The following is a 15644-nucleotide window of genomic DNA, read 5'->3' on the forward strand; positions in this document are numbered from 1 at the left end:
TGGTCAAAATCCCTCTAGAAAGGTAATAATACATAAGTAATAATGATGTAATAAAATATCTACTTCAGTTAATTTAGTTCAGCACTTAGTGCCCAGGAGGAGCCTGATGTCTTTCAGCATTTTACTCTAAATTCTGTTAAATTATTCCTTCTTGTCTTATTTGAGCATGCTACTCCTAAACGAATGCACATTATCTTGATGTTTAAACCATTAATTAAATATGGAGTCTCAGAGAACTGACGCTGACATGATTAATTCAAGGAGTTAATGGATCAGGCACACCAATGTGTTTATTTGTTCTTTCTTTTTTCATTTTTAATCACTTTAGGTTGGTTGGATAATGCAAATTTTTATGGGGACAACTCCTGTTGAGTCTCTTGTAGCTGCTGGTAACATATTTGTGGGACAGGTGAGTTTAAGCATGGAAAAACATGCTAAAATGGGATTATTGAATATTGTGACATTGGACTACTCAACATCTGTTTATAAAAATAATCCTCAATTCATATGAAGGTAGGACAAATAGTACAGAAAGTCTGGTGGTTGATTTTCTGGAAGATACAATTCTGCTAAGTTTGTATGTTGGCTGTGATACACAACAGGACATGTTTTGGGAAACACATCTGTTCCCAAAAGGAATTTGGATATAAATGTAGGTAGTAGGTCTTCCATATGAGACTACTCTAGGGCAATATATATATATATATATATTTAAATTTCCTTAAATTAAGGAGAAAAGAAAAATGGGATGAAAAGGGGGCCCATGAGGAAGATAGACAGTGGTTGAGAGAATAGGACCCTGGTTCATCTGCACAAGGCCTTAGCCAAGAGCACATAGCACATAGTTCACTTAATGGAAAATTTAGTAAAATAACACTACAGCAGTATCCGTCCATGTCTTCAGAGAAGAGTGAAAAGATGAATGAGTAGTGTCCAATTCCAGAAACACATTGAACAGGTCATACTTATTTTGCAACAGTGCCTTACTCTTTCATACTTCTAGTATGTCCATTTAACATTACCCTCAGTTCCCACTCATGCCAGAAGGCCTGACATGCCTATAAATACTGGCTGGTATGATGTACAGCCGTACCTGCAGCTCAGATCCATGGCTGTTTCTGGCTCACTTAGAATTAGATTTGGATTTCTTGGCAGTTTCACTTGGCATTTGGAGGAGAGTTAAAATCTGCAAAAATTATCAGCAATATACATGCTGGCATAATTTTCCCTCCCACAGAAAAGAGCAAGCCCTTACTAGCACTAATATTGACTAGCAAAAAACACATAGGAAAGTGCAACACAGCCAGTGATTTTCCTGCCCATTTAGTAAGAGAAATTTCTGAGGACTTATTGGGAAGTTCTGAATTTGTTGTTTGTTTTTCAATTTCAGACAGAATCTCCTCTCTTGGTACGGCCGTACTTACCATACATCACCAAATCTGAACTCCATGCAGTCATGACAGCAGGATTCTCAACTATTGCTGGAAGCGTCTTAGGAGCATATATTTCTTTTGGGGTAAGTGAGGAGGGAGAACTGAAAACATACAGCTTAGGTTAAATCATTAAAACCAGAAACCCAGCTAAAATATTGAGAAGTACACCTGAGTTACTCCTCTAACTCCTTTTTTTTTTTTTTTTCTTCCTGAAAGAAGTAATCACAAAAAAATTTCTTGTCTCCTGATGGTAGAAGATAACATGGTCTGATCTTAAGTAGAGCAATACCCCTTAGGTGTACAGAGAATCTTGCCATAGCTGTGAGGAAATTACTGATTTCTGTACACTTCTACAGTCCAGATGAACTAACATGGAATATGCTAGCTGGTCAATGCCTGCTGCAGTGACACAGATGAAGTCCCTCAGGAGTGGCTGCTAGCCATATGATCCCAAAGACTCTGTTTGTGACCAATGTTCTAATAGTGCTGGCTAAGCACAAGTAATGAATGCCTTGTCTGCCATGAGGCTAGCAGCACAAGGCTAAACAGAAAAGCAAGGCCAAAGATGTGATTTCTATCAAAGTCACCAGGAGATGGATGATAAATATGTTCCATATCTGAATAAAACACAATGGAGAGACAGAAGCAAGAAGGGAGGACTGACTGGAAAGACCAGGAAGCAAGAGAGGAAGAGATAAAAATACTGCAAAAGCTAGCAAAGAGGAAATTTTTTGTGTAGAAATTTGTGAAAGAAGGGTTGAAAGGGTAATGGAGGAATTAAGCCATGTAATTTATTTTCTAACTACACTTTCAAAGGACAGAAACAATATTTGGCTATCAAGGAACACACACACAGTATTATAGAAGCTAGCTCTGACTACCCTGTTCTTCTAATAGTAATAGTAATAGTAATAGTAATAGTAATAGTAATAGTAATAGTAATAGTAATAGTAATAGTAATAGTAATAGTAATAGTAATAGTCTCGTGCGGGTTGGAAGGGACCTTAGAGATCATCGAGTCCAACCCCCGGGATTCGATGTGCTGCAGAGCAGCACTTCTACCACTTGTGCCACAGGGGGATTCAAATACCCGGGCCCCAGTGTTGCAGCGCAGCATTCGTACCACTGCGCCACTGGGGCACACATCTTCTAATGCTACATCCAGGACCTAGATTTGGTTTTGGTATGCTGTGCATCTGGCTTTTTTGTTTCTTTCTTTCTTTCTCTTAAGCAGCTCTCCTCATGGAATGAGTACAATTATACTTTTTACTTCTTAGGCTTCCCCTGTCTCCAATTTTTCCCATTTTCTTTCTTTCCCTGTAAGTAATGTGATATTTTTAATGACTCCCTGTAGAAAAATTATCCAGTCATCTAATGATTTTAATTGCTTTCTGCATGCTTGTTTATGATGTTCATGATGCAGTTATCACAGTATATTTTCTGTTGCTCAAAATTCTAGGTTTCTGCCTCCCATCTACTGACTGCTTCTGTCATGTCTGCACCAGCATCATTAGCCACCTCCAAACTGTTCTGGCCTGAAACTGAAAAGCCTAAAGTAACTTTGAAGAGTGGCCTAAAAATGGCAAAAGGGTAAGCTCATCTAGGTTCTGGGTTAATAGTAATAATCTTGTGGAAACACAATTCAGAGAAGCAATTAACTCCTCACACATAAGATTTAGGGGCAGCACATGATGAATGGGCAGGCAATAAATCAAGTACATGCTGCTATATGCCAAGCTAAAAGTTTCTGAATTCAAGTGCAGCATGCCCAACTATATCTGTCTGGAGGTACCACCACTCACGTGAACAGGTGAAGAGCTGCCATGGACCTGGGACTGAAATGCCTGTCCAAAGTGAATCACCAAAATATTTTTCCCATTTGTCTTTGCAACAAATCTATAACTAAAAGGAAACAAAAACAAAGGTAGAGCAATCATTTCAGTGATGGCAGCGGCAGCAAAATTTTTGCCCATCTGCAGGAAGGTTCACTTGCCTCAGGAATGACAGACAAAGCAGATAGTCTTGGAAAGAGCTGTTTCTGAATAGTACAAGCATCTCTGCAAGGGCTGCCTGCAAAACAATCAGTGCCTACTCCCTCATCCCAGCAGTGTCTCAAGCAGTGCGATACATAGCTTGCCCAACCTTCACTTCCAAAACACTTGCACTCTCAACCACAACAGAATTTGCCCTCAGGTTACAAAAGACACACCCTCCCACTACCTCCCAAGAGGATGGGCACAAACCTACTTCATCTGACCATTATTTTCCCTATGACTGCATAAGCAGCTCTAGGAGCTGATTCTTAATCACATTCATGCAACTTTTAGATCTGTGATTTTTCTTGAGTTACAAAATGTTCACACTCTGTTGTCTTATTTTTTCTTCCACCGATAAAGTGAATCAAATAACCTGCTGGAGGCAGCCAGTCAAGGTGCATCCAGCTCTATTCTGTTAGTGGCTAACATCGCTGTGAATCTCATCTCATTCCTTGCCCTGCTGGCTTTCGTTGACTCAGCCCTCTCGTGGGTAGGCAGTCTGTTTGACTATCCACAGCTGAATTTTGAGGTATGGTCTTCAAGTCCTTAATACAGCTTATATCTGTACATAATTTGCCTTTCTTCCATTATAGATCTGTGTGGTTTGTTGTTGTTAATTGTTCTGTTGTGTTTTTTTGTTTTTTTTTTTTTAATATGATCTGAAAATTTATACTTTTGAAAACGTATTCTTCAAAAATGTCTTTACTATCAAAGGGAACTTGTTGCCATGTATTTCTGCTCATTATTACATGTAAAGTTTCCCTGTGGATTGTTTTTGATGAGCAGCAGTGCACCTTATTGAGTAATGTGTGCTAATACTTGCCTCCTCTGGCTTAGCTGTGTACTGCCAAACATCTCCTTTAAACGAACACTGAAGTGCCTTCTGCTTTAGACAGCTTCAGCTAGTCCTTAATGCTCACCAGCTTCACCTAAATAAGGACAGTGATACAAGACTAGACTTGTTACCAGCACAAATGTAGAACTGCCCAGTGAGGTTGTGGATGCCCCGTCCTTGGAGGTGTTCAAGACCAGGTTGGACGGGGTCCTGGGCAACCTGATCTAGTAAATGTGTATGTTTGGTGGCCCTGCTAGGCAGGGGGGTTGGAACTACATGATCCTTGAGGTCCCTTCCAACCCGGGTAATTCTGAAAAAAAAAAAAAAAAAACCAAAAAACTACACCCGAATCAACCAGCTGAGAAAACAGACTTTAAACGGGGCTTAGTTTTTTAGGTTGTTGTTTTTTGTTGGTGGTGGTGGTGGTTGTTTGTTTGTTTTTAGCTTAGGATGATAAATCATTTTTGACTCAACAGAACAATGATTCAATGGATTTGGACTTTATGTTTTCCAAGTTCCTTATATAGCAGCAGTGTGAAACATGGATATAGCACTGTGATACAGGTGCTGAAGAAGTGGCTAAACACTCACACAGAATTTAGCAATACTAAGATACTACCCTACAGAACTTCCGCAGATTATCCCACCACACAGGCAACCACAGCAGAGGTAATGCATGTATATGCATTCCTCAGCCATGTTTATTGTAAGGGTGGTGCTTCAGTAACTACTGGATGTAGCAGGATTTGGATGAACGGATAAATCATAAGAAGATGCAGCACACAAGCATGTTTTCATTCAGCCATTCCTTTTGAGAGTCACTAACTTCTGTTGTGTTCTGTTCTGCTCTTGAAGAAGGTCCAGTTTGGTCTGTAAGCCTAGTGGGACTGTGCTGTGGACATACAGACCTCGCTGTGCATTCCTGTCTTGAATGGAAAAGAAAGATGTTGGTGTGAGGACATACTTTTGGGGGGGCAGAGAGACATGCAAGAACAGTAACTGCTTAAACATCTCCATTAGTTTCACAAAAGACAATCTGATAAAATGCTTTCATTGCTGGACCTCTGTTCTTTCACTGGCAAAAATAAACTATACTGGAATATAAGATTTGTTTTCTCTTGCATAGTTTTTATGCTAGGAAAAATATGTATTGTCATAATTATGTCAGGAGTACAGCTTTTATGCAGATATAAGCCCTTTTTTAATACCAGTTGGAGTTCAATAACTGGATTAGTAAAGCCTGTTCATTAAAACACCTGACTTAGACAGCATATGAACCAGACTTCTCTATTCTTTTGCCAACACTGATAACTCAACACTTTATTTTCTTCAAATGCTCTGTCCATTCTGAAGTCATTGTTGGGGGAAAAAAAAAAAAAAAAATGGCACAGAGAATTATTTTAAGTGTAAAACTAAGGACATATCCAGTTACTTTTTTTGATCTAAACTTTGGGTTGGTCTTTTAAAAATTATTCAGTAATTCCCAGTCTCTCAGATCTGCTGACAGTAAGAAGACCAATGTTCCTATGCTGAAATAAATCTACCTTTACTTTCATTTTATGGAACTTAACCAGATGTCATTGTTCTTTGGTGAATTATCACTTTTGACCAGTTTTGTCTTACATATTTTGCAGAACATTTGTGCATATGTTTTTATGCCATTCTCATTTATGATGGGAGTAGACTGGGAAGACAGCTTTATTGTTGGTGGACTTCTGGGTTACAAAACTTTCTTCAATGAATTTGTGGCTTATGAACGTCTCTCAAAACTGATTCACAATCGAGAAAAGGGTGGGAGCATGTACATAAATGATGTGAAACAATATATGACTGTAAGTAACATTTTCTTTTATGAATATTTGATCAAACTCTTTTTTGCTGCAATGTAAGTTATCTTTTAGAATAGTCTCATAGTGACTATTGGTGACATATTGGTTTAAACTGTGCCTTTCAGCAGCAGGTCATAATTATTAAAATACAGCATTGTCTTGTGAGTCTGCCATGACTTTTATCACACTATATCTCAGACAAGCATAGTCTGGGCAAGAACTTGAGGATATTCCTGTCCATAAAGATTTATTCAAGCATTATGCTTCAGGAGACGAATCCAGGAAGCTCTACCTCATACCATTTAAAATATTATCATCTTGTTGTCCATACCACACCTCTACTGGAAGTTATTATCCCCATGCAGAAGGCAGTAGTACAAGGCATATTACATGGCATACACCATATATTTTTATGCCATATAATTTGCACTTATTTGCACAGGGGCAAAGAACACAGTGACCAAGACTGATTTTTGCAGCTGTGACTCCAGCATCTCCACTTGGTGAGCTTTGCCACCTCCACTGGTCCTTACTATTCCAGTCAAGATAAGCTGTCAGTGTAGAGGACCTTTAATTAGGAAACCTACTTAGGTACAAGCTTCAATTTTCATTTACTTTAGTATGATACTTCGGATACCTGCTTTGATACAAAACGAAAACCTTGTTCCTTAGCACTTGCATTCCTTATTCCTGGAACATATTTCAGAAATTGAGGTATAAAGCCAGTTACTCTGATCAAACTCACACACTCTTGCCCATGTTGCCATTATCTGTTGTCTTGGAGAAAGATCTCTGAGCTAGATGGAACTTTGATCACCCTTACTATAGTCATACTGTGTTCTACAAAGGGAAAATGGCTGTGAATTCAATGAATGCTTAGATTTAGTCTGATTTAGATCCCATCACCTGTATTTTACTTGCTTTCCTTTTTTTTTCTTTTCAGTAAAATGCAGTGTAAGACTTCTTTGTTCATATTTAATACCTTCAAAGAGCTGTATTAGCTTCCACAATAAAAACCTCTGAGATGTAAAAGCAATTTTGATTCATAACAGTTGTAAAAATGGCCAAGTAATCATTTTAATTGGCACAACCATTCATCTGAGAGTAGTGTAGCTTCCAGTTCTAATTTCTGTTCCACATAAACACTCTCTAGTATATCCAGTCACAGATATTCAGAGAGAGAAAGCAAACAACCAGTCCTTTTTACTGCCTCATCTGAGTAACTAATAACAAACCTTCCAGTTTTTTTTTTGAGCTGGAAGAATGCAAGTGAAAGCAGGGAAGTCATAGTACACAAAGCCTCTTCTAGGAAGAGCAGGTAGAATGTGCACTTGAAAAACATTTTCCCACATATATGCAGGCTGAAAATTTCTACAAATTTGTTTTCATAAAACAGGAAGGGAAACAGAGAAACCTAATAAATAGGAAAGCTACTAGAACACTCATTCAGCTGCCATGCACATAAAATACAGTAAATAGAATTTCTGAGCTGCCTGGGGGAGAAAGTCTATTTGCTGAGAAATGCTGCATTTTTCCCAAGTGTTGGAACTACATTTGTCTGGAAGTTTCTAGCTTGATTCCACTCAAAGCCGTTCTGCGTCCTGTAACGGTTCATCCATGTTGGCAAAGGGCAACCCATGCTTGTGTGTTGCCCAAGAGAAGGAAGATTGCTAAAGTCAGGAAGCAAATAAATTACTAATAGGGATTCATAAATCATAACATTCATCTGCCTTGTATCATGTGAAAGCACCCACCCTGAAGGAAATACATTTCCATTATTTCTTCCATACACAGGGTGGAGTGTACACAGAGCAGCTGTGTTCATAAATCTCTGCTTGTTAGGGACAACATAACAAAACTTGAGATTTCAGCAGTGTTACAATGGCAGGACAGCTATGAACAGCAAGATGAATTAAAGCTCTCTGACTCATGATATGAGGTTCAACAAAGCCAAGTGAAAGGTGTTGCACTTGGATCAGGGCAATCCCAAACATGTATACAGTCTGGGAGAACTCATCTCAGTGAGCAACCCTGCAGGGAAAAACCTGGTGAATGAAATGCTGGTTGTCAGCCAGGAGTGCGTGCTTGCAACCTGGAAGGCCAACGATCTCCTTGGCTGCAGCAAAAGAAGGATGGCTAGCAGAGAGAGGAAGGGGATTGTCCCCCACTATTCTGCCCTTGTGAGGCTGCATCCAGAATACTACAACCAGGCCTGGGGCCCCCAGCACAAGAAATATAGTACTGTTGGAGCAGGTCCAGAGGCATGCCACAAAGTTGATCAGTGCTGGAGCACCTCCCCAAACTCAAGCAGAGGAAGCTGGAATTTTTTCACTTTAAAATGAAAAGGCCCCAAGGAGACCTCACTGCAGCCCTCCAATAAAAAAAAAAAAACAGGGCTTATAAAAAAGATGTGGGCTGACTTTTTAAATAGTCTGATAGTGATAGGAAAAGAGGAACAGTTTTGAACTAGAAGAGGGGAGATTTAAGTTAGATGTCAGGAGGAAATTCTTCACTCAGAGGGTGGTATGAGACAGTATGGTAATACTTTACTCTGTAAAGTCCTTCTTGTATTCCCACAAGACAGAAACAGACAACTCAAAGAACATGTGGTCTCTGGGGGTGTTCAAGGCGAGGCTGGATGGGGACCTCAGCAGTCTGATCCAGTGGGTGGCAGCCCTGCCCATGGCAGAGGGGTTGGAACTGGCTGGGCCTTGAGGTCTCTTTCAAACCACATCATTCTATGAGTCTGTGAGTCTGTGGCACTCTGAAATTAAGAGTTAAGAATAATTTTTGTCTTTAATTACTTGTACTTATCAATATACACTAAGAGGAAATTCACCACACGGTCTGTGAGTCCTCAGATATGAAAGCCTGCATACCTGCAGGAAGAGAATGAGCTAACCTTGTTGCAAGTCACACACTGGGATAACAACCATGTGAAATTTAATGTGATTTCAGTTCTCAGAGCCCTGGGCCACAGTGCCTTGCATTCAGACTTCTAAAGCAGCACAAGCTGCCTCAATTCATTCAGTTGAGTATTTGTTTGTTTTTCAGGTCCGTTCTGAAACCATTGCCACCTATGCTCTTTGTGGATTTGCCAACTTTGGCTCCCTGGGAATGGTAATAGGAAGTCTAAGTAAGAATGCCATTCATGGATTATTTATTTAGCAAGCAAATAACAAGGAAACACCCAGAGGGATGGGCTGTGGGTGAAGCTTGGCAGTTTTAGCGGCCGAGTCTCTCTTTGGAGAGAACCAGTACCCAGCTGGGCATGGGTGGGGGATGTACATGTTGAGGTACAGGAAATGAGCTGGGAACAAGGTGAGGGGACCAAGCCCTGTCCACAGGTCTCCCTGTCAAGAACTCATGCTGCCAACCACTGCAGCTACTGCAGATCTTAGGCACTGGGGTTAAACAAACTGTGGCTGTAGCCTACTAGTATGAAAGACAAAATCAGTGTTTTTCTCTAAAAACGCTACACATATGTAACTGACTGAAAAGACAAAGAAAAAAAGAGAGAAAGAAATAGAAAAGGAGAAAGAGATAAGAGAAAGAGAAAGAGAAAGAGAAAGAGAAAGAGAAAGAGAAAGAGAAAGAGAAAGAGAAAGAGAAAGAGAGAGAAAGAGAAAGAGGCACCGACTTCTCAGATTAAAAAAAAAATAATAATAAAAAATCAATCTAACTTTCTTACTGAGAACCAGAATTGCTATTAGGTCTCTTTAACATGGAGCCCAGATGGGCTCTGCAATGCCAGTGTGTAAAAGCAGGATTCTGCTGTGGAGCCAGATCCCAGTATAATGACCAAGGTTCACTTCTGAAAGCATCTGTTGGCTGGCAGAGATGTGCAAATTGCTGAAGCAAACATAATTTGCCTTTTTATGCTCAAGCCAACTTCTTAACAGTGTAAGCAAACCTTGCCACAAGGCTTTTGAATGTTCCTTATTTTCCTTCCTGATTTCTTCTGGTTAGAGCCACAGGGTGGGGCTTTTCTCAGATGAAGGGAAAGCTTGCAGGTCAATTTTTCTTTTGTATCTACATGTATTTATCACAGAATTGCAGGGTTGGACAAGACCAGATGTTCCAGTGCTGGAATAATCTGTTAGTGAAGAGTTTTTTTCCCGATATCCAACGTTTTATTTTATGCACACTTTGCTTTTCTTCCTAGCAAGCATGGCTCCCTCCAAAAAAAAGGAAATCGCTAGTGGTGCTTTCAGAGCAATGATTGCTGGAACTGTTGCATGTTTCATGACAGCATGCATTGCAGGTACTGTTCAGGAGTTTGGTGCATTTGGTGAAAGTGACCACAGGGCGGCAGTGCATCAGCACAATAAACTTGGGGGGGGGGGGGGGGAAGTTCCTGTTACTTAAAACTTGTATTTTTTGTGTCAAGAGATTAAAAGTCAGTGTTGAATTAAAAGCTGCTGAAAAGTGGAGTATATGAAATATATATTTCTTCAGTTTCAACTTTTTTGTTTGTGTAATACCCAACAAGAAAAATAGATGTTAGCAAGTTATAGTTAAAATAAAATCTCTTCCTTACACTGCTATCTGTAGAAATAAAGGAGTAATTACAGATCAGAAACAGAGAACTAGACAGGAAGTAGTACACAAGAGAGAAGTGAGAGAAGCTGCAAAATTTTTATCTTAGTGCTATAAAGAATGTTTGAGGCTAATAGTATTCCCATTGTGTATTTAAGTTAAGACAACTGTCTTAAGGTGGGACTGAACAGGAGACCCTTGTTTTCAAGTTCTCACATTCATATTGAGTGAAGAATCACAAGGAAACAGACACTCTAGAGAGTATATGAAAAATAACATGTTAGTCTCACAGGAGATATGCCCAGGTATGATTCTGCAGGCAGAACTCATCACTAGTATATAATGATGCATTTCACAGCTTTCTTTCTGGGGCATGTGATAAGCACTGGTATTTATTCAATGAAGAATAAAATTGTTTGTTTATTTAGCTGAAAAAGAAATCTATCTATAGGAATCAGAGCTTTCTTGTCCCTATGTGATCACAGCAGCAGCAAAAACATACATGTTGTAAGAATAATTCTGCTCTATTTTCTGAAGGTTATAGTACTAGACTACCTGAAATTTCATTAGGCACAGTGCCCCCATAATGTTTCAATACATGACACTGCTGCATATAACTGAGGAATCAGGAAGTCTTACTGAAAGTTGTTATTTCACAAACTTGGCCTTAAGAATATAGTTGTGAACAGCTGCTGGGTAATCTTTCCAAAACAACAAAATCTGCTGTGGAAAGAAAATTACATTCTACCCACTTCTGGCATGGCAAATGCTTTCATTACATCCAGAAGGTGAAAGAGTCAAAGAATTTTTACTGTCTCATGTAAGACAACATACTAAAAACATGGCCATGTTTCACAGCACTAAGTAGAAGGAAGAGCTGTTATTTTCACACTGTTGTGTCTGCATCCCTACACTGGATGTTACTGCTTGTACTTTTGGAGAACATCTAGCAAAGCAGGTAGATAAACCACACACATTCTTTTAAAACAGAAAAAAGGCCTGCATATATATTTGTGTTGCTATAAGTGTAGCATAGCTCCATTTTATTTATTGAAAGCACCCTGACCCAGCACTAGTGTACATTTTTAGAAGCATGAAAAAGCATAAAAAGACCAAATGTTCTTAGTGCAGTGGGTCACTAAAAAAAAAAAAAAAAAAAAAAGTGATTCCTTAATTCAGTTCTGTAAAATTTTTGAAAATTCCTAAAATTTTTGTGGATTTTTGTGGATTTTAAACTGGCAGGATTTTATAGTACTGTCACGAGGGATGATTTCAAATCAGCCAGAACATTTTATCCAACCTTGCTCCAGCAACTGACACTCCCTAATCTTACAATTACCAGAATTGTTCCTTACTTAACAGGAATGCTGGCCGCCCCTGATGTGGAAATTCCATGCCACATTTTATTACAAAATGCCTTCAACTCCACAAGTTCTCTTGCCAACAGCACAGAGCTGGTTGAATGCTGCCAGCAGATCTTCATCAGGTAATGAATTTTAATGCATTTACAGTCCCTTTCTAAAAATCACATGCCCATGTGTATGTGTATGTGTGTGTGCTTGCACACAAAAGAGGAATAAATCTGATTACTGCTTTTCCCTTCTTCTCTAGGGCAAACAGTTCTCACAAGAGTTTCTCTGGAGGAAACTACACCCTGAGTTTCGGGAAAAAATGTTGCCAAATACTGAATCAAACAACTTTTGATTGCACTTGAATTAAGCCTTAGTCTGGAGTGGGATATTCATAACTAAGAGCTGTGTTTGTTGGCAGAAAGGCAGTAAAAACCTTTCTTTTCTGTGATTGTGAATGATATGGACCTTTGTTTCCTATCTCCCGCAAGCCTATTTCTTTTGACATACATAGAATTAGTTCCAAAATTAAACTGGGATGAAAGCAAGGGACTTCCTGCTATAGATCTGTTCTCCCATTAAACATCAGAAAAGGAGGAGAACATTTCTGATTTCATTTCTACCCTGAAACTGATGAATCTGTAGTGTAAAACTACTCTAGGCATGAAGAAAATCATGCTCAGATGATGCAATTATAGAAAGTTGTGAACTCCAAACAGTATTTTTAGAATTACCATCCCTTCTGCTCTTTTTTGATACTTCAGAAGTGATTTAACTGCACCAAGGTAAATGCCTCTGTTTTCAGAAATCTCTGTACATTTCTTCTGGTAACTATGGCTACATGTGAACTGAGTTTCTAGCATGGGATGCACCTCATCCCCTTGGTCACAAACTACCCAAACCAAGGACTAACCACAGTATGCCCTAGTTCATCTCTTTCTGCCCTCCACAGAAGGTAGGAGGCATCCTGTCTGTATCTGGATTCAGGAGGCTGATTCCTGGTTACAGGTAACTCACATGATTTGGAAACGTCCAAATCCCAAAGGAAGTTTTCCACATCAATTCTTCTCAACCTTTGTTGCCAAAGGTTGATCCCACAGTCACCACGTGAGTACTCACTGTCATATTCCCGGCAGAATCAACACAGCATCAACAGCACATGTATAAGATCAAGCCAGAATCCAGCTCTCTGTTGAAGCGTCATTAGTGGATCTCAAATACCAGACACTACAAAGAAGGATGTGTTATCAAACAAAATATGTTAAACAAACAGGTGCAGGATTGTTTCCAAATTTCACTAAGACAAGCCCTGTAGTAAGTTGCATAATAGAATAGATGTTTTAATAAGGTACGGAAAACAAACAAACAAAAAAAAAACAAAACAGGAATTTTGGTAGTGAGTAAATTTGACATCCTCTCAGGTGCCAGGAGTCCTGATTTCACACAGGACTGAATTTTCCCACAGTGATCTGTGCAGTTCTCAACCATGGAGAGGTCCTTCAGGGGTCTGTTTGTTGCTGCCTAGAAGCAAGGTTCCCAGCACATAAAGGAACATGAGATTTATTTGCTATATTCCTTTTTTTTTTTTTTTTTTATTCTAGGGTGTAAGATTTACTTGTTATGTTCCTTTATTATTGTCTTCAAGCAGCTGTACTACCTTCTTTACCTCTCCCCATGCAGAACACTGTGTTTGTGTGTGTAAATATAATAAAAGATTACTTACATTTAGGTAATGAAATAATTTTAATAAAATTTATGTATGTTTTTGAATCTTTCTGATGGATGAGGTGTTATTTGCCACAAGTGAAGAATTCCTATTTAAAAAAAAAAAAAAAAAAAAAAAAGGTATGTGTGTTATGTCTTCAAGTTCTGCTCTTGTCTTGGGCTTAAGAATTGAAAAATTATGTATGGATTGTTTTGCAAAATATTTGTATATATATTCCTATCCATGGCACTGGCAATGCCAGAAAGTTGGGGGGAAATAAATAAAACAAATAAATAAATTAAATTAAAAGGGCTAAATTCTGAAGTACAGGAATGTCAGATAGCCTGAACACACCCTCTAGAGCATAACTCACACTGATAGAGATGAATCTGTCCATTCCGACAAAACAATATGCAACTAACTTCTCATCTTTCCATTAATTCTTGCAGAGTCTGCTCTGGGAAAATGGAATTAATAAATTTAAACAGCTGCCAATATAGCTGTTTTCAGTGGGCATTGATTTGGATTTATCCTAAAAGGTCTGAGTTTCCTGTAAAATTCAGTTTATTGACTTAATTCTCCAAAATGCTAATATCACTACTGTTTCTGAATTTCAGTACTGGTTTCCTGTTGTTAGGTGTTTTTCTTTGGCCTCATTCTCTAAGATTTAGGAAACTGCGTGACAACCTCTGTTTTCAGTGCTCTTAAAGTGTATTCTACTCCTGTTAACTGCAGATCATGCTCAAATGCTTGATGCGAATGTGTCTTAGAGATTAAAACAGAGTGAGTTTCATGCACAGTTTTTATTGATCGTTATCACTATAGCGCAGCATAGCTTTCAAATAAATTCTGAGTTAGCTGACGTGAAATACAGAATTACATGTATTCAAGAGAAATGTAGCAGAAACAATAACTGTCAAACAGGTTGTCTGACAGTTTTGCAGCTATCTCAGTCAAAAGGTAATACAGATGGTGCATTGCATCCTAAACGTAACAAATGAAGCAGAGGTAGCTGGATAGACTGCTGAGTACCACCATGGTTCCAGGTGAATATTTTGCCCCCTTCTTTGTGATGGTGTCAGGAATGCAGGCTCTATCAACAACAGAAAGGGAGCCATATGTTTTGAGTTAACCTGGCAGCTTGGTCCCAGGGTTATAAGTGCTCAGGAACACATTTCCAGCAACACAGTTATCAATAACAACAGACACAGAACGCATAGCTACAAAGACGCTCTGCTTAATCAAATGTTTGCTAGCACTCCATTCTTGTATAGATTCAAACTTCGCAAACTTTTAGGGTTAAGCAATGGGCAAAGCCTGTGTAGTGATTAAAAAAGTGAGCGTGGTACCTGCTTTGCAGTTACTGGCTCAGCAGCATACACTGCATTGTAGCCAAGACAGATGATAGACTAACCCGTACGTGCCTCGATCCACAGGATGTCGCTATCTGTCCGAAAGCATTGTGAAGCTCTGTACTGAAACATTAACTGGGTGTTAATCTAGTCACTAAAAATCCCTGGTAACAATTCCAGGAAGTGTTTTACATAGGTGTACAACAATTCTAGGAAATGTAACATGCAACCTTTATTATGCTAAAAACATAAACTATCAAAACCTAAATATAAGACTGCTTTTTTCTGGCCTTAAACTAGAAAAGCACCAAAATATGCAAATAAGGAAAAATGGTAGGGAACGGGAATATTTCTATTTTAACTGACTGAAAGGCTGTTGGAAAAAAAACAACACTTTTAGGAACATTTTTTTTTCCAATTCTAATATCTCAAAACAGTCCTTGAAACAGAGCCTATCAAATCTTCTCCAAAAGAGGTCCAACATTATTATCACCTCTCTCTGAGAAAATATGTGAGTAGTGAGGGGGAAGTTTGCTAAGGAGGCAGAATATTAATAGTAATTCATT

At 38.9% G+C, this 15644-nt stretch overlaps 1 protein-coding gene across 2 annotated transcripts in view; it reads left to right on the forward strand.

Annotated features, from left to right (window-relative positions):
* The window catches only part of SLC28A3 (solute carrier family 28 member 3), a 41454-nt gene extending 27663 nt beyond the window's left edge, over positions 1 to 13791 (forward strand). For both annotated transcript variants that reach the window (XM_085530322.1, XM_085530323.1), the window contains 9 exons: positions 329 to 409; positions 1391 to 1516; positions 2893 to 3023; positions 3830 to 3998; positions 5939 to 6136; positions 9188 to 9269; positions 10299 to 10397; positions 12035 to 12158; positions 12284 to 13791. In XM_085530322.1, coding sequence (XP_085386448.1) covers positions 329 to 409; positions 1391 to 1516; positions 2893 to 3023; positions 3830 to 3998; positions 5939 to 6136; positions 9188 to 9269; positions 10299 to 10397; positions 12035 to 12158; positions 12284 to 12386 — 1113 coding nt within the window. In that variant the 3' untranslated portion in view covers positions 12387 to 13791. The remainder of the gene's footprint in view (positions 1 to 328; positions 410 to 1390; positions 1517 to 2892; positions 3024 to 3829; positions 3999 to 5938; positions 6137 to 9187; positions 9270 to 10298; positions 10398 to 12034; positions 12159 to 12283) is intronic.
* The last annotated feature ends 1853 nt before the right edge of the window (positions 13792 to 15644 follow it).

Source organism: Coturnix japonica, chromosome Z (assembly GCF_054131305.1).
Source record: "Coturnix japonica strain WE chromosome Z, WE-NBRP24, whole genome shotgun sequence".
Lineage (NCBI taxonomy): Eukaryota > Metazoa > Chordata > Aves > Galliformes > Phasianidae > Coturnix > Coturnix japonica.